The 18,287-nt window shown below is 36.1% G+C and overlaps 5 protein-coding genes and 1 non-coding gene across 7 annotated transcripts; all 6 read right to left on the bottom strand.

The window, feature by feature from the left end:
* Positions 1–1,185: 1,185 nt before the first annotated feature.
* On the bottom strand, positions 1,186–7,266 carry LOC130955462 (probable disease resistance protein At4g27220). Its single transcript, XM_057882310.1, has 4 exons — positions 7,192–7,266; positions 4,757–4,838; positions 4,588–4,640; positions 1,186–4,436 (listed from the first exon to the last, which is right to left on the bottom strand). The coding sequence occupies exon 4, from the start codon at positions 4,415–4,417 to the stop codon at positions 1,388–1,390; it is 3,030 nt and encodes a 1,009-aa protein (XP_057738293.1). The 5' UTR covers positions 4,418–4,436; positions 4,588–4,640; positions 4,757–4,838; positions 7,192–7,266; the 3' UTR covers positions 1,186–1,387.
* LOC130955461 (ylmG homolog protein 1-1, chloroplastic-like) lies at positions 7,093–7,989 on the bottom strand. Its single transcript, XM_057882309.1, has one exon. It carries the CDS (start codon positions 7,926–7,928, stop codon positions 7,332–7,334), a length of 597 nt encoding a protein of 198 aa, XP_057738292.1. The 5' UTR covers positions 7,929–7,989; the 3' UTR covers positions 7,093–7,331.
* Positions 7,990–9,028: 1,039 nt separating this feature from the next.
* Positions 9,029–11,280, bottom strand: LOC130955459 (uncharacterized). The gene is made up of 6 exons (XM_057882307.1): positions 10,931–11,280; positions 10,403–10,582; positions 10,227–10,308; positions 9,932–10,039; positions 9,679–9,837; positions 9,029–9,428 (listed from the first exon to the last, which is right to left on the bottom strand). Exons 1-6 carry the CDS (start codon positions 11,258–11,260, stop codon positions 9,232–9,234), a joined length of 1,056 nt encoding a protein of 351 aa, XP_057738290.1. The 5' UTR covers positions 11,261–11,280; the 3' UTR covers positions 9,029–9,231.
* Positions 11,281–12,141: 861 nt separating this feature from the next.
* LOC130954525 (uncharacterized) lies at positions 12,142–14,183 on the bottom strand. Of its 2 annotated transcripts, none has more exons than XM_057881275.1 (6): positions 13,866–14,183; positions 13,575–13,754; positions 13,314–13,395; positions 13,113–13,220; positions 12,871–13,053; positions 12,142–12,586 (listed from the first exon to the last, which is right to left on the bottom strand). In XM_057881275.1, the coding sequence occupies exons 1-6, from the start codon at positions 14,115–14,117 to the stop codon at positions 12,384–12,386; spliced, it is 1,008 nt and encodes a 335-aa protein (XP_057737258.1). In that variant the 5' UTR covers positions 14,118–14,183; the 3' UTR covers positions 12,142–12,383. The 2 variants fall into 2 exon arrangements, with proteins under 2 accessions (XP_057737258.1, XP_057737259.1); XM_057881276.1 differs by having other exon boundaries at positions 12,871–13,029; positions 13,866–14,182.
* Positions 14,184–15,667: 1,484 nt separating this feature from the next.
* On the bottom strand, positions 15,668–15,754 carry LOC130959325 (small nucleolar RNA R38). Its single transcript, XR_009078416.1, has one exon. It is a non-coding gene; the product is annotated as a small nucleolar RNA R38 (small nucleolar RNA).
* A 194-nt stretch (positions 15,755–15,948) lies between these two features.
* On the bottom strand, positions 15,949–16,622 carry LOC130954562 (60S ribosomal protein L26-1-like). The gene has a single exon (XM_057881324.1). It carries the CDS (start codon positions 16,560–16,562, stop codon positions 16,122–16,124), a length of 441 nt encoding a protein of 146 aa, XP_057737307.1. The 5' UTR covers positions 16,563–16,622; the 3' UTR covers positions 15,949–16,121.
* Between the last annotated feature and the right edge of the window lie 1,665 nt (positions 16,623–18,287).

The following is an 18,287-nucleotide window of genomic DNA, read 5'->3' as shown; positions in this document are numbered from 1 at the left end:
AACTGTTCCAGGCGGCTGTGGACTAATCCCATGAGTTCAGTTACATGGGGTGGTCCTTCTTTTTCTGACTCGCGCCCTTCTGAGGAGTTTACCTTCGGGTTCTTTACTCCGGAGGTGCCTTCTCTGTGCTGATTATCAATTTTCTGGTGGAGGGTGAAGTCCACATCGTTATTGCCTATGTCCAGATTCTCTTGCTCAGAATCTGTCTTCACATGACCTTCTTCGTGGGATCTATCCGCCATCGATGGATGATCTCTCGGGTCCCCGGCAACGGCGCCAATGTTACGGTGGGTAACCGGAGATTAATAAGATGGATGGCGTTGGTTGGCCCAAACGTGTGAAGGAGGAGGTTTCCGAATGGATCTAAAACTTCGGGAGGCTCCGTCCGACTTGCTTGTGCCAGGAGAGGGGGGTGGTACCTGCAAAGACACTCCGATGCCTAAGTTAGCAAGAGTGTGAGCAGGTCTAGAGAGTATTGGGCTTAGAGATACCTGAGGGGAGTCAGTGTATTTATAGTGGTGAGCCAATAACCACCGTTGGAGTAGTGCCATATTTTTAGGATGTTAACCGTCCCATTATCTTGGGGAGGTTAAGATATGGCTCGATGAAGTGGTTAGAGAGATTTTAGGGACAGTTACTCATTTGAATGAGTGTTTATCCGCCAGCTACTCTCGTTCCCGACTTCTTTGGGACAGGTCGTGGTGAGTACCGACTTCATAGGATGAAGATTGGTACTGGTGAGGCCCAACCCTTTAGGTCTTTTGCTTGATCCTGGGCCCTTATTATTGGGCCAGGGTATGAACAATTACCATAGAAATAAATTCTGCCAAAAAAGAATTAATTTCTACATACAAGTGATTTTGCTCTACAAGTCTTACAAGTTCTCTAATTGATGTTACACTCAAACGCGTTTGTTATACATGTATGTTTCACGCGCCTCTAACAAATTTTTAATTTAATCAACGCACGAATATATAACTTCCTTTTTAAAAAGGATTCGTTTCCTTTTTCGAATTTCTTATTTTCTCTCTTTGATCTATTTTGTGAGTTGTTTTCTCTCTTTGATCTATTTTGTGAGTTCTCTCTACGTTAAATGACATGAAAGAGTGGTAAGAAATAGTGTTAGTAATCACCCAACAAATAATATATTTCCGCAAAGTCCCACAGATAACATAAAAACAGTAATTAAATATGTAAAATCAGTATCTCCAGCTTAGACAAATTGAAGACTCTAACATGGCACCAAGTCTAGATATACAATATATGATGAAGCTGTTTACATGAAAAAAGAAAGGGAAAACAATAAACAAATGTACATATCTGAAAGGTAACGATTAAAGATAATAATTATTGGAACAATCCCATAGGAGAAGGGATTAAAACTCCTCTATCTATTAGGAACTATTGCTCCTACTTGGCTGCTGCTACCAACATTATCTGACACCATTGGCATCTCTATGAAATATGTCTGCATTATTTGCTTGGCATCAGGTTCATCCCACTCAAGTGAATCCCACCAACACTTTGCTCCTTTGATTTCCAAAGCATGCGGTGACAATAGTTGCTGGTTAAGGCCTACTAATTCATCAAGATCAAAGGGTAATCTCTTCAGTGCATCACAAGAAACTACTTGAAAAGAGCATGGAGAGCCATAACTAATGAATCCATCAAATATTCCTTTTAAATTTGGCATGAACTCCAACCTCAATTTCCTTAATCTAGGCAAGTGAATTTTGGCAGCATGAATGTCATTACTGTTTCTTCCTCCTCCTTCCCATCTCATCAAATCCTCCATCTTGTTGCAGTGGCCGACTCTAATTTCTTCAAGATTTGACAGTTGAAGCAAAAGGTTCCCTGAGAATAGGCTCTTCAAATTTGGACAAAATTCTACATTTATGATCTTTAATCTCATAAATGCAGATGAAGTCATCACTTCCCTACATATCATCTGCAAATTGATCAAATATCTCAGCACCAAAGTCTCCAGCATAGATAAATCAATCTGCTCAGTATCAACAATTCTTTCTACACTGTAACAGCAAACTACTGTGCATTTCTTGAGCTTCTCTACATGCAAAAGGCAAGTAGTTAACTCTGTGATATCATAGCAGTCAATAAACTTCAACTCGGTAGTATTTGCTGGGATTGAAATTTCCTCTTTGGCAATGGATATGCTGAGAAATGCCACACTCCATTTCTCCGAAAATTCTTGGATTTCTCCTGGTCCAACATTGAACTTGAACTTCTCTAGCTGAGCACAGTGACCAGAGCAAGCATACAGATTATAGAGATCACAGTGCCAGAAATCCACTTCAAGAGATGATAATCTTGAGGAGGATATGATTTCACTGATGCTGATTTCAGAAACGCTCAGTGGCAATGATTTTTGAAAAATGAGAGCATTAGATGCTAATAACTCCTCTAGAAGGGTTAATGCTGAGAGAAAACCAGATGGCAAGATGTTAATCATGGTATTGGAAATATTTAGCCTTCTCAGGTTGCATAGCTGTTCTGTCCCATGGGGAAGTTGCTTTATGTTTCGGCAACCCGAAAGGTCGAAAACCATCAACTTAGTGAGTTTTGCCACAGAAGGGATCAATTTCAAATTCCAGCAATTGCTCAATAATAAGGCACATAGATTCTCTAAGTTAGAAACCGAACCCGGCAGCACATGGATCCCAGTGTAAGAGAGATCAAGAACCTTTAGGCTTTGCATGAAATCAAAGAAGTCATAAGGTATATTTTGAGGGAAAGAGTTGTATTGCAATAACAGGGAAGTAACAGCTGGACATGATGGAGGATTGCCAAGAAAGATATTATTCAAATCATTTTTCATCAATGACACCCTTAGAGCATCTTCTGTCCATTCATCAATTTGGGGAGGTTTCTTCAATTTGTTGCCGGCTTTGACAATGCAGCACCATCGAGGATCTGTTTTCATGATTGTCACGGCCATATCTCGTATTAAGTCATGCATTTTGACACATTCCATCTCATTGTCTGCAGCATTTTCCAACAAGCATGCATATTTTAGTTCATTCAATATGATTTTCCCCTTCTGTTTGCTTGCTGAAATGCTATCCACAGCACCTAATAAACCTTCCCACATCCAATACTCAATCAATTCATTTGCATCAACATGATTACCTTCAGGATAGAGAGCACAATATAGAAAACAAGACCTACTTGTGTCATCCTTCAATTTTGTGAAGCTGAATTTCAAACGAGAAAAAACAGATTCTTCCATTTGTTCTATGTTGAGAGCTGAAGCTTTTAACCCCATCAATGAAATCTGCCATTCTGAAATATCAGTTGCATTTCTCAAGGCAAGCCCCACGGTAACAATACCAAGAGGTAATCCCATGCATTCTTTTGCCACATCTTTTGCAATCAGTTTGATGTCCGGAGAGGCCAATGCTTCATCCCCAACTTTGTCCCTGAAGAGATCCCATGCTTCATTTTCTGTAAGAGCCTTTACTTTGACATCTCTATCTGTTTCCATGCCTCGGCAAACGCTTACCCTTCGAGTAGTTATTAGCAGTTTGCAACCGTTCTCCACAGTTGGTATTGGTATTCCAACTCTTTCAAGAGAGAATGGCTCCCATAGATCATCCAGAATCAAGGCAAACTTCTTCCTTCTTTGGAAAGCTTCAAACAGTGTGGCAGCTCTTGAAGTCTCATCCTGAAATCCTGAAAGGTCTATATCAAACTTCCCTGCAATAACCTTTTGTAACTCCTCAGTTTTCATGTCCTTTGAGGAACTAACCCAAATAACACTGTCAAATAGTCTATTTTCCCTCAATAGTCTATTGTTAATTTCAGCCATGATAGTTGTTTTCCCCACTCCGCCCATCCCATGAATCCCAATAATTCTCACTCTATCATCCAATATGAAGTTCAAAATCTTGGTCAAGTTTTTCATTGTTGTTTCGTGTTCCATTAGCTTTGTTGTTGGAAGGGTTTGCCCTTTTTGAGGCGAAGTTTCAGCCAATGAATCATCTGCAAATCGACCTTTCTCTAGAAGCTCTCTCACCTCCTCCATTTTTTTCTCAATAAGTTCTCCTCTCTTTATTCTTGAACTATAATAAAATGGAGAGAGAACACTTGTGCTTCCACTTTCTTGTTCAACTTCCCTTATGATCTTATTTACTTCATTTGCAATCTCATCAACATTTTTCAGCCACAATTCCACTTCTTTTTTTGGATTCATCCCTTTTTGAAGCCACATTTGATTTAGCTTGGCACACATGTCGACTTTCCGGGCATCTAGCTCCTCCAACAATGACTTGAGCTTGTTCAAATTCCTTTTGGGTCTTCTAAGGTGTCTAATATGATGACCAAGTGATTCTTGAAGACAGTTCCGTGTACAGAGGCAGCTCATAACGCCCGTGATCGCACCAACGATGTTAATAGCCATTTCAAAATCAAATATATATCTGGTTAAGACACAAGGAGGTGCTCTTCAGTTTGGATTAATTATATAGTATGTAGTCTCAATATGTCTAAGAAGATAAGAACAAATCTAGAAGTTATTTTACACATTTACACAATTTGAATATAGACTTATTTCAGAAGGATCTGTCATACCTTGCACTTTCAGGAAAAGCCTCACTTGTGAGTTCAAACTGTCGCTGCTGGATCTTGAATGAAAGTACCAAGATATAAATAAGAGACACATTAAAAAGAAAAGAACAAAACTAGTAATCAATTATCAGTTTAGAAGGGTCTAAAACAAGTTTTTTAATGTTGAGCTCACCTGATAAGAATTGATGATCTTCAGCTTCAATTAACACCGGCTAGAACCTCCAAAGAGAAATGGAATGCTTGATGCTGTATTGCTGTTTTGCAACAATAGACATTGACTCAATGTGTTGAGTTGAATGTTGACGTGTGATAGTGTGACACAATATAAAAATAATCATGTTACGTATATACAAAAAATCAGTAACTAAATCAATTATCAGTATAAAATAGACGTTAAAATATAATACACATTAAAATAAATTAAACAATACACCTTTATACACAAATATATCATGACTGAATTGGTGATTGATTTTTTATGTGCGTATAATATTTTTTATTTACAAAATTAAAATAAATCACCTCACCTAGACATTTTGACATGAGATTTATTTATTATTATGTTTCTTTCAGAGGAAAAAAATTAGTAAAGAAGTTGTAAATGTATTCATAAACATGTGATTAAAGGTAAATTACGATTAATGATCACTGAACATAGCCCGTAACTTCCTATTTGAGATCCTACAGGAAAATTGACTCTGCTCTTTAATTTTTCTTTTGGTCCATAGCCACCTATCTACGCATTGAAGAAAATAGCAGAAACCTTATGCATGCAACCACATTAGAAAGGGTAGCTCGGTGTCTCTAACCAGTTTAACGAATATTGATTGATGGCAAAACTAAGTTGGATATTGGCTTCAGTCTCACTATGATTAGTAGTTTAGTACTGTTTTATTTCAACTTTTGGCCACAATAGACATAGTCCAATCTAATGCTCTTTATAGTCTTCTTTTTTAAAGCTTTTCGAACATTCATTTTCTTTGTGCCTTTTGCCAACCCCTTGCACACAAATAAGAACACATTTTCCCTTATTGTAAATCACAACTTTATAGGTTCTTGAGTTTATAACATGAAGATTAACAAAGTCAGAAGATCTATAGTATGTTGTCATTTACATTGTTCAGTATTACAGAACAAAGAAATTCATGGAGCAAGCAATATCTTCTCAATATGTTGGCTGCTTTCTATGATGCAGTGTGCCCCGCTGCCTCAGAGAGAGGGAAGTATTTGTACACGACAGGCTTTACCTTTCCTTTTGCAATTGCTGGCCAAACATTCTTCTCCCCTTCACTAACAATCACAGCTTTATTTTCAATGCTTCTATTCCGCAAGCCGTCCCCTGCATTCAATCCAACAAAATTCTGGTTATTGGTTGTCATCAAGACCTCATAAGGTAGCACCTTTGATCACATTAAGCCTCTTTCACACCCATTGAACACATTTGTTTTCTTCACTCATCGCCTTTTGCTCCCATTCATTTCTTAATTAAATTCCTTCTCTCCTTTGAAGCTAATGTCGATATTTATGAACCCCTGCTTCATGCTATTAGCCTTATTTCTCAAGAACCTCAACCCCCAACATGTTTCCTTCTTTCCATTAAGCCATTCAACAACATTCTCATTATCAACAATCACGCTTAGCTCTTCTTTGCTAATTTCCGCTTCCTCTAGTATAAATTGTAGTGATAATTTTAATCCTACAAGTGCTGCATCACCTTTTGTTTTTTCTACAATTATATCACCCATATTGCACTTCACTGCACCATGTGCATTTGTTATATATCCCCCGGCCAAAAAAGCATTAGTGACTGGGTTATATACAACCCAATTTCATCACAATCACTTTCTTTCTTTTCCAGCCTGTTCTAGATTATTGCAATGGCTCCTTCTATTCTTTTTGTCTACAAGCCATTGTTTTGTAAGAGCCAAACAATAGGATGATCCAATTCTTTTTCTCATACTATATATCTCTTGGATCATCCAACTCTCAAACCACATTTAACCACCTTCTATGTCTGTCTTTGCCTCGGTCTGATCAGAGTAAGATCATCTTATGGGCAGATCTGGGTTGGTCCGGAAAGTCATGGGAGAGGCGGGCTAAGTAAAAGAAAAGAATTAAAATCCCTGATTCTGCTCAGTTTATACTACCCCAAGATAAGACTTCCTACCATAACTTAGATAAGAATTTGCAGATTTACAACGCGACTTAGATGTCATAACTCAAACAAAAGCATATAAATGGGTTGACTTCACACAGTTTTTTATCAAACAGAAAATATGTATTAGCTTAGTTTCTTTTTTCCATTTTTTCTTGTTAGAGGCAGTTCCATACTAAATGTAAAAGCTAGCAAAATCAAACTAAATTGAACACCCATCATGCGGCAATCAGCCCAGCATCAACCTCATTGTGTAATCCCTTTCCCTAAGTTGCATTATATGAGCATTGCAAAAGGAGAGCTTCACAAGACTGTGGGAACTGGCAAACATAATCACTTAACTTCAAAATCAAGTTAAATTAAACTAACTGTTTGTAATAAATAATAATAATAATAATAATGACTCTAGAACAGTAGCAAAGAGCATAACATAAACTGAGTGACCAAAATACCTGTAACTATAGGGAAATGATGTAGTGGCACTTCCATACCCATACTTTCACCATCATCAGAATCACCAGTGTAACAGTAAATATAAGCAGAATACTCAAAAAAAGCAGATACAGGATAAGGCATGGTGCTGAATTTGTAACTAGGCGACAGTGGTGTTGAGAATGGAGCCGAGGGTGCCCAAGACGGCAAAGGCGAGGAGGGGGCTGACGTCGAGGGTGTCGAACACAGGGGGAATGATGTTGCGGAAGAGGTTCAGGTAGGGATCGCACAGGTCTCTCATGGCAGACAGTGGCTGCTTCTCCCACGGAATGTTGGGGAACCAACTCAGCAGAACCCTAACCATCAGAACGCCGCTGTATATGTCCAGCCACTTCGCTAGCCCCGCAGCCACCACCGTCAGCGGCGTGTTCAGGTACCCGCTAGGCCTGTCCGTCAGCGACGCGAAGAACAGAGGCCCTACCGAAGACATGGACATGGACATCGTCATCGGAGGAAGAAGCTTGTGGCAGAAGGCTCTGAGGGAGAGTAGGGCCATCCCGGACAGGCTGGTGAGGGTGCGGGTGGAGCCTTCCAGAAGGTGCTGTGCTCCCTCGGCGGCGACAATTGGGGGATTGAAGTTGCGGCGGAGCGGAGTGAGAGAGAGTGAGGGTTGTGTGTGTGTGAGGCAGAGGATGTGAGTCTTCGAAGCCATGATTGCTGGGGAGAACGCCATCGCCATCGCCATCGCCATCGCCATCTGCGAATTAGGGATTAGGGGACTTTCTTCCTCTTCCTCAAATTAATCTTTTTTAGGTGACAATAAGACATTAAAAGAGATTAATTATTAAAAAAGAACTAAATAGATAAATATTAAAGGAAAACACCACATAATTTTATGAATAGACAATAAATTTTATTTTTTTCTCATTTGTTCCCTATTACTCAATGTTACACTTTCCTCTCTTTCAATTAAACCCACTAGTCTAACCAATATTTTGAATAGTTTTACTAGTTCTTAAAAACCCAGTAGTAGAAAATCTTCAAAAAAATAACCCACCTTTATTTTTCTATGCAAAACATCCCACTCTGAATTACTTAAAAGACTTAGTAAGCATCCTATACCCAACTAAAATCAATTATTAAAATTAGTTATTAATATAAATTAAAATTAATTATTAATATAAAATATATATTAAAATATAAATATACATTAAAAATAGATTAAATCACATATATATTTATACATAATTAATAACTAATTTTAGTAACATAAATAACAATTTTAAAGACTTAGCAGAATTTATACATAAGATATATGGAATTTTCAATTTCAAAACTAAATTCAACTCCAACCACCTGATTAAGGATACTATATAAAAAATAAATAGGAAACGGGCAGCGGAAACTGAAAAGTCCGAACTACTCCATTAACAGTCTTATTAGCAGGGTTTAGGGCTTAAAATATTAAACAAATAAATTTGTTGAATTTAAAATCAAGAGAATAATTATGAATATTAATTAACACGGATTATTTTTTTAGGTAGTGTTTGTTTTAAAGTATTGAAATGGAATCCGAAAGATTAGAACTTAATATCATTTTTGTTGACCCAAAAATTGATATTAAAATTTTAGTTTTTATCTTTAAAATTTCAATATTTCAGTCTCTCTAAAGAGTAGAAATCCAGGAGATTGAAATTTTTTGGAATGAAAATTATAACTTTAATAACATTTTATACCTAAAATATTCTTATTTCAATTAATTAATTCTAACTATAATCTTTGTACAAATTAAATTAGAACTTCATTCTTATTTCAGTCTCTATCTCCATTTTATACCAAACATAATACTAAGACATATTTCAGTCTTACAATGAAACATTCATTTTCTTGGTGCCTTTTGCCAACCCCTAGTACACAACTAAGAACATGGTTTCCCTTTATTCACAGCTTTATAGGTTCTTGAGTTCAAAATCATACATATAACATAAAGATCAACCAAAGTCAAATGATCCATGCCATGTTGTCATGCACATTGATTCAGTAGTACAGTACAAAGAAGTTCATGGAACAAGCAATATCTTTCCAATGTGCTGGCTGCTTTCCATGAGGCGGTGTGCCTCCGCCGCCTCAGAGAGAGGGAAGTGTTTGTAGACCACAGGCTTTACCTTTCCTTCTGCAATTGCAGGCCAAACATTCTTCTCCACTTCACTAACAATCACAGCTTTATTTTCAACGCTTCTATTTCGCAAGCCGGCCCCTGCATTCAATTCAACAAAACTCTGGTTATTGGTTGTTTACTCCTACAAAAACATCTCAAATTTTTGAAAATTTCAATCTGGACTTTGGAAGAAAGCACAATAATTTGGAAACGCAGAGGAAGCATGACAACAAAAACAGATAACAGAGAGGGTGTGAAAGATGTGTTAAGCTATTTTCTATTTTCAACATCCTCCAACATGCAAGCAAAGCATCCACAAGGAAAGGGTATAATCCGAAATTTGCAACACCTTGTACAGTAAGACGCTTAGCAAATAAAGTGCGCAGATCTGTTTGTGTTGAAGTGCCTCCTTGAAAGCCAATGATGAAAAGCCTTCCATCAAAATTTAAGCTATCGAGATTTCTTTGATAGTAGGATGCTCCCATACAATCAAGAATAACATCCACACCTGCCACCAAAAATTCATTACATCAACGCACACACTACACAGATTATTTAACACTCAGAAATGCTGAGAAATACATCATGCTTCCTATTAATACCTTGACCACCAGTTTCTTCCTTTACCCTTGCAACAAAGTCCTCCGTTTTGTAATTGATGCATACATCAGCTCCAATATCCTTGCAAAAAGCTAGTTTCTCCTCACTACCTGCTAAGCAAAATCTAGAATAAGATTTGGAGAACATTGCTAGGAATTCCAATCAATAAGATGGGGTAATAGAGCTTGAAAAGACATCAATGCAACTGGAAAATATAAAAGACAACAACTTATTTCGGCATCTAAATGTATGCAACTTGACTATGGTTCAGTCACATGAAAGCACTACTTAATCAACCTGCAGTGACAAATACTCTTGCTCCTCGGTATTTAGCTATCTGAATTGCAAATGTGCCAATTCCACTGGAACCTCCATGAATCTGAAATCAATACAATAGACATTTAAAAACTGACACAACACTCATACTTTCAGATCATGGATTATCCTCCATGAAATTATCAGTTGTCTCTTACCAAGAAAGTTTCTCCTTTCGACAATCGACTCATCATAAAAACAGTTGACCACACAGTGCATGACACTTCAGGAAAACTAGCAGCATCCTTTAGAGAAATCCCAGGAGGAACCGGAAGAACTTGTCCAGCTGGTACGGCAACTTTCTCAGCATATCCTCCTCCGGCAAGAAGAGCACAAACCTATGAACCACATCTCACATGTTGAGGTAATTTTCCTTCATAAATCATTGTACAGCACACTGGCAGATGCTAAAAGACAACCTCATCCAGTGATTATAATTTCCACAAATGCATCATCATCCATGAGAGAGTAAAAACACAAGTAATGTTCTCCAACCGAATTCAATTCAAAGTTTCTTCCCAAAAAGAAAACAAAGATAAAGAAGCAAAAATCCAATCAATCATGAGCCTGGGTCTTCTAGGCACATACACACAAAACTTAAAAATTTGAAGACACCCAAAATTAAAGATGGGCCTTTTATCACAAACCCATTTCACAAACCACCAAAAAGAATAAAATTTGATCACCTGGTCACCGACTTTCCACCTGGAAACGTTTTTGCCGATGGATTCGATGGTTCCGGAACACTCAAGTCCAGGGTAAGGGCTGGCACCTTTGGGTGGAGGGTAGGAACCCATCCTCTGTACGGTATCAGCTCTGTTAAGTGCAGTGGCTTCAACTCTAATTAGAACTTCATCGTCTCCGATATGAGGGTCCTCCACTTCTTGGAGCTGCAGCACTTCAGGGCCACCGGGAGTGGTTATCACTACAGCCTTCATTTCTTTGTTCCACTCACAGCAATCAAAGTCAGTAGAAATTTCTTGAGGACACGCTCTCCTCTTTCCCAGCGGAATCATACTACTCCAACTAGATGTTCAAATCTAAACCCATCTAAATTAAATCGTTCATCTAATTCAATTCAAACCGAAAGTCGATTAAAATCGTATTAATTTGGATTTGATTGGATTCTATTTTCTACAAACAGCTGGATCAGATCGAATTTTGAATTTACTTTTCATAACCGATTCAATCCAATCCAGACTGCACAATGTGTTATAATTATTATTATATTTACAATTATACTTATAACATGTTTAATTTTTTAAAGATTTTTATATTATTCATGTATTATTATTATTTAATAAATATTTTATGTTCAAAATGTTATTTATTTATTTATTTTAACTAATCTATAATTTTATTTCTATCGTTATATTATTATTGGCTTTTTAAGATATTATTGAGACTTGTTATGTCATTATTGATTATTTAAAATTTGATGTTGATACTTGTTATATGTATTTAATTTTTTTAATTTATAAACCGCAAATCCAATCCAATTCAAACCGCTTGAAATTTGATTGGATCGAAATTTAAAAAAAAAAAAAAACATCCAATCCAAACCGCACCACAAATAAAATTAGTGTTAAGATCGGATGAGTTTTTTATTCAAAACCGATTCAAACCGCACCGCGAACACCCCTAACTCCAACACTCAAATATACGTATAAATACATAATAACTTATTTAAGATTAATATATATCATTAAAAACAGGCAAATAATTAAATAAATTAATTGTCCTATCTATACATTTATTTGGTTTGGTTAACATGTACTTTTAGAGAAAATTTTCAATAAATTTTTGGTAATATTTAAAATAATAAAATATATATAAGAAAATTTCATAACAAGATAAAACATGACTCAAGCTCGATGGTGGACTGGTGACATTGATATATGTTCTTATCTCTAATAAAAGAGACAAAAAAAAAGCCTTATCATATAAATAATGAATAGTGATTAATTATTCAGAAAAATAAATGGCTACTAATAAATCCATAACCATTAAGCAGCATGAAAACAAGATTACAATTTACAAGAAGTTTTGTCCAACACGATTAAAAGCCAACTCCTTCAAGCACTGCATATCATTATGTTACAATGAAATATTCAACAAAGTCATGGATTTAAGGACTTTTCAACATTGTGGGCGAAGCAATATCTTGCCAATATGCATGCTACTCTCCATGAGTTTATGAGCTGCTGCGGCTTCTGATAATGGAAAATATTTATAGACAACAGGCTTCACCTTCCCAGCAGCAACTGCAGGCCACACATTCTTCTCCACCTCTCTTATTATCTCTGCCTTCTTCTCTGCACTTCTAAATCTCAACCGAGCAGCTACATCCAAATTCATCATATCAAGGGCATACAAAGAAACACATTCAACATTCCATACAACAAAAGATGGGATGGAACTCTTTAGTACATAGATAATGGAGTCACTACAAAATTCAAGTTAATGATCTCTTCTCTAATATAATGCTAATAATCAATGATAAATCAGATGGAAAGTTACAAAAGAATCAATAGAATGTTGATCAGTAATTCAACATAGCACGCACTATAGTGAAAAATTCTCTTCGCTAAGATAATGTCAATAATGAATGAAAAATTTGTCATACCATGAATTGTGAGGCGCCTTGTGAGCATACCATTCAGATTTACTTCTCCTATAGCTCCACCCATTATGCTAATGAGGAATAGCCTTCCATCAATGTTTAAGCTGTCCAAGTTTCGCTGAAGGTACGATCCTCCAATATGATCCAGAATGACATCAACACCTGCAGTAATATAGGTAGAGGCAACTGGTATAGAAGCTTCAGTTATTGCACAAGTCAATTTCAAAAGGTGGAAAATGGTATACCTTTCCCTCCTGTTTCTTCTTTCACTCTTGCAACAAAGTCTTCTGTCTTGTAATTGATGACAACATCAGCTCCCAGATCCTTACAGGCAGCTAGCTTTTCGTCGCTTCCTGAAATTCAATACTAAAAATGAACAAATGCACGGAAACTGAATATACCTACCATAAATCTAGTCAAGAATCAAAGAAGTATGGGACTATGACCTGCAGTAGCGAAGACTCTTGCTCCTTGGCATTTTGCCATTTGAATTGCAAATGTGCCAATTCCACTGGCACCCCCATGAACCTGTTCATTTCAGTACTCATGATTGATAAAAGTTCAACTTATCATTAGGCAATGAGGTATCATCTAAGAATAACATTATACAACGATGTCAAACTCTTGAACAAAATATGATCCAGTTAGTTATTCACGAAGCATGTAAAAAATTATGCACAAGTAATCAAGTAGAGTGAGTTATTTACCAAGAAAGTTTCAGCAGCAGAGAGTTTACTTGTCATAAAAACAGTTGACCAAACAGTGCATGCCACCTCAGGAAGACTAGCAGCATCCTCAAGAGAGACACCAGGTGGAATAGGTAGAACTTGTGAAGCTGTAACAGCAACCTTCTCAGCATAGCCTCCACCGTCGAGAAGAGCACACACCTTCAGACAATGAATTCGCCAAAACATAAAAATTTGACATACATCAAATTCAAGACAAACCCATAAATTCTCTATAGACAACATTTTGAAATTGACGAAAATAGTGGGTACCTTGTCACCAATTTTCCAGCGGGTGACGTTATTCCCAACCGCTAAAATGGTGCCAGAGCATTCGTGACCTAGATAAGGGGTTTTACCACTTGGAAGCTCATACAAGCCTTTCCTTTGAAAAGTGTCAGCACGGTTCAAGGCTGAGGCGGCGACCTTTATGAGCACCTCGCCGTCGTTGATGAGGGGATCGTCAACATCGTGCAGCTGAAGCACTTCTGGGTCGCCGGGGGTAGTTATTACCACGGCCTTCATGGCTTCCACCGCAACACAAGCAAGACTACGATGATGGGGACACTTTTTATTTTTATTATTGAGATTGTGGTGGTGTTTTTAAATAACGTGGAGAAGTGGGGTATTTTTTTTGTATGGATAATTATAAAATTGTGCAACTGAAACACAGTTTTGTGTATTTTAATTTTTTTTTTTGTTATACCACAAATCTGAGGGTCAGATTTATGGTTTATCATTTTTTTTCCACAAAACTGACCCACCGATTTGTTTATCTTTTAAAAAATTTTCAGCTCACACAAATCTGAGGCTCAGATTTCTCTATTACCCCAAATCTGACTCTAAGTTTTGTTTCCAAAAATAAAACTGAGTTTCAGATTTGTGAGTTTCAATTTAAAAAAAAAATTATCTTTATATCTATAAAAAACACACAATTTTTCCATAATTGAGTATAACACATTTTAAACTTCCATACCTAAAAAATTAGCCTGATGGGGAGTGGTCAAAATGGAGACTTGGCTATGAAAATGTGAGTGCAGATAAATAGCTGCGTGGCACAGTATTGAGTGTACACGAGTATGAGTCATAACTGTTGGAACTTGCAAGTTGCAACTCAACAATTTGATTGTTAACTCTAGATTCGATCACTTCTTACTTCTATTACCGTAATAATCGTTAGAGAAAATGCTCAACTGTTGTCGGCTGAGATAACAGTGATCAAATAAGAAATAATTACATGTTCTATTGGCTTGTTTTTTCCTCCATAAAACTAAGGTACCTAAAGCAAATTAAGTTCAACAATAGTTAAAAGCCTAAGCCTTACTAGGAGTATATATGACATGCAAAGCAATAATTATCCTTTCTTTAATTTTATGGACAAAATTGCCAGCTTTTGTTTTTCAAAACAATTTTTTAACAACAATAGCCAAGCGATCGAGTTAGTTTTTATTTCTTCATAACCATTAACAATGAACAACCCTTTTATTTTTCTTTCTTCATAACCATGAACCATGAATAACCTCCTGGCCGAAGGATGATGTCTCGTCAAGTTTATATTGCATAACCTTTGAATGCAAATCATCAAATACCCCCCTACAATTTCGGAACATATATCTCGCTCAAGGACAAAATTTTCGATTAAAAATGCATAATGTAACCATTAAACAATGCCTAAAAATAATATGCCAATTCACCAACCATTCACTATATATATATAACTAAAAATGTTTCTTGTATATTAAAATCACACCAAATCAATTACTATATATTCATACAAATATATGTATAATTTCATTTATTTTTAATATATATTTTGTATTTGTATTCTACAAAATTGACTGATTTCCATATCCTAATTTGGGGTAAACATAGCATGGTGATATATAACACATGGTATAGGATGGAAAACGGATCAGAGTAGAACTCCTATCCAAATGAAGAGTTAAGAACAAACTCTCGCTTCTCAATAAGCATCTAATCATATCCTTAGAGAGACCAAAGGGCCATTGATAAACTTCCTAACCCATAGTCTGACAAAGGGAACCATCATTAACAAACAAATTTGGAAGTAAACAGTGCATGTCAGATTACAAAATTTCAGCACCCTATATTATATCAGCCAGGGATAACTGTAAAATTGGTAATCTCATCACTCATAGCACTGTTTAATCAGAAATAGCATGCAGGACTTGTTACACTATCAAATCTACGATTATGGCAAACCCACATTGCAAATACAACAGCAACAATGTCGTTCCCAAAAACTAACCAAGCAAACAAAACGAGAGCACCATACACATTTCCACATTATATATGCCATAATCAGAACACAGCAAAGCAGAAACTAGGGTAGTAATAACTATAAGCTCAGCAGCATTGTGATAAGATTTTGATTTAAAATTAAATGCATAACAAAATTAACCGGATTGAACAGTTTCAGATCCAAAAATTACAAAACCTAATTTTGTTTACTTCTATCAGTAATATAACTTCAAACAAAAAGGGAGAGAGAGTGAGAAAGAGACTAAATTAATCGACGGTCTGCATGATATCTTCTGGAGCGAACTTGGTGCCCTTCTCCTTATCGGCGGCGGCGCGTCCCTTAGCCTTACGGTCAAGGAGAGACTTGCGGTCCTTGTCGAGGCGAAGCTTGGTGATAACAACCTTGGAAGGGTGGATTCCGACGTTGACGGTGGAGCCGTTAACCTTCTCTCGAGTGATGCGCTCAATGTGGATCACCCATTTGCGGCGGTAGACCTGAGTGACCTTGCCCTCACGGCCCTTGTAGGTGCCACGAACAACCTGAACCTCGTCTTCCTTGCGGACCGGCATGGAGCGCACGTTGTACTTAGCGCGGAGGTCGGTGGAGACGGGTGCGCTCATGATCACGCGCCGCACGCTGGACGGGGCCGTGAAGTGCGCCTTGCGGCTCTTGCGGCGGCTGCTCGATACTCTTGGGTTGAACTTCATCTTCGCTGCTCTTCTCTCTCTCTCTCTCTCTCTCTCTCAAATTCTAGGGTTTCTTTTCTCTCTCTTTCTCCAATTTATTCACCTGTTGTTAGGGTTTTCATATTTGTTGTAGTGGGCTCTCTCACGGTTCTTCACTCTGGGCTTCTAATCTATTCTATCATCTAATGGGCCTTGAATAGGCCAATGACTAAGAAAGCACATATTGTCATCTTACATTCTCTTATATGAGCACCTATGAGCACCTATTATCTTTGGACTTGGTAACATATTAACTTGATATGATATATAGGCCCAATTCGTTGTTCGATCGTCACGTTTCTTATCGTTGCACCACCAAAAAAAAGGTTTTTTAGAATCGAAGCAAAAAAAAAAAAAAAAAATCCAAAATATTTTACACAAATACACAGTCACGCAAGCACAATCTTTTTTGGTGATTATTCATGCAATTAATAAAAATAGTAATTATTTTTTATAATATAATGTTATATAATTAATTGCATATATAAAATTATTTTATATTGACGGTGTATCAAAATTAAATTCCTATTATTTACTATATATAATGAACATTTGATAAGTTTGGTGTAAAAATTTTAATTTTTCAAAGAATAAAGTATCGTTTTTGTCCCCAACGTTTGAGATAAGTTCTAAAGTTGTTCCTGACATTTAAATCATCATATTTAAGTCCGTAACGTTTCAATCCCACTGTCAATTCTGTTAACAGATCTCCAACAACAGGATAAAATTGAGACAATTTTGAAACGTTAGGAACTTAAATAGGACAAAAACGTTAGGGACAAAAATGATACATAAAAATAAATTTTAATATTATCTTTTAATAATATCAATTTTTTACGATATATAGTTATTCAATTATTTTTTAATCACATCTAAGTAAATTACACTTAATCACATTAGTTTTATTCTAAATAAATTTTTTTTATAATTTTACTCTTAAAAAATTTTACTCATCATAAAATATTTGTAAAATGACTAAAATCACATTACTTTATTGTATATGTATCATTTTTTTCACAAATTTATGTACTAGTCATTCTATAAATATTTTATGATGAATAAAAATTTTTAAGAGTAAAATGATAAAAAATAAATTTATTTAGAATAAAAGTAATGTCATTAAGTGTAATTTACGTATATGTGATTAAAAAATAATTAAAAAGTTATGTACAGTAAAAAAATTTGATATTATTGAAGGATAAAATTAAAATTTATTTTTAGGAAAAGTCTAAAAGGCTAGCAATTTTATTGCATTTTGGCTAGCATGTAACCAGCAGAGAAAGGTGAGCCATTGGATGAAATCACACACCAATCTCACACCATCAAATCATTATTAATAGCTAATTGATGACTACAAATCACAAATGTTGCTGACCCCTAGCATTGCTCTTATTTTTATGTATGGTTTTTGTCTCCAACATTTTCGTCCTATTTAAGTTCCTAACGTTTCAAAATTGTTTTAATTTTATTTTGCTGTCAATTCTGTTAACAGATTCCTAACGATTTAAACGTTAAAAACAATTTTAAAACTTATTCCAAACGTTAAGTTTACTCTTTTTTAAAATATCCTTAGTTATGCATAATTTTTTTGTTATTTTTAAAGCATAATTCCGTTACTTTTTTCATATAGAAAATATTCAGTACAAGTGCGTTTTTGTTTGTTGTTTTGCCTCGAATAGAAAAAAGAGAATTATAGCCATGTCCAAG

Source organism: Arachis stenosperma, chromosome 10 (assembly GCF_014773155.1).
Source record: "Arachis stenosperma cultivar V10309 chromosome 10, arast.V10309.gnm1.PFL2, whole genome shotgun sequence".
Classification (NCBI taxonomy): domain Eukaryota; kingdom Viridiplantae; phylum Streptophyta; class Magnoliopsida; order Fabales; family Fabaceae; genus Arachis; species Arachis stenosperma.
The sequence above is the reverse complement of the archived record's forward strand: the minus strand, read 5'-3'. Positions and strand labels throughout refer to the sequence as shown.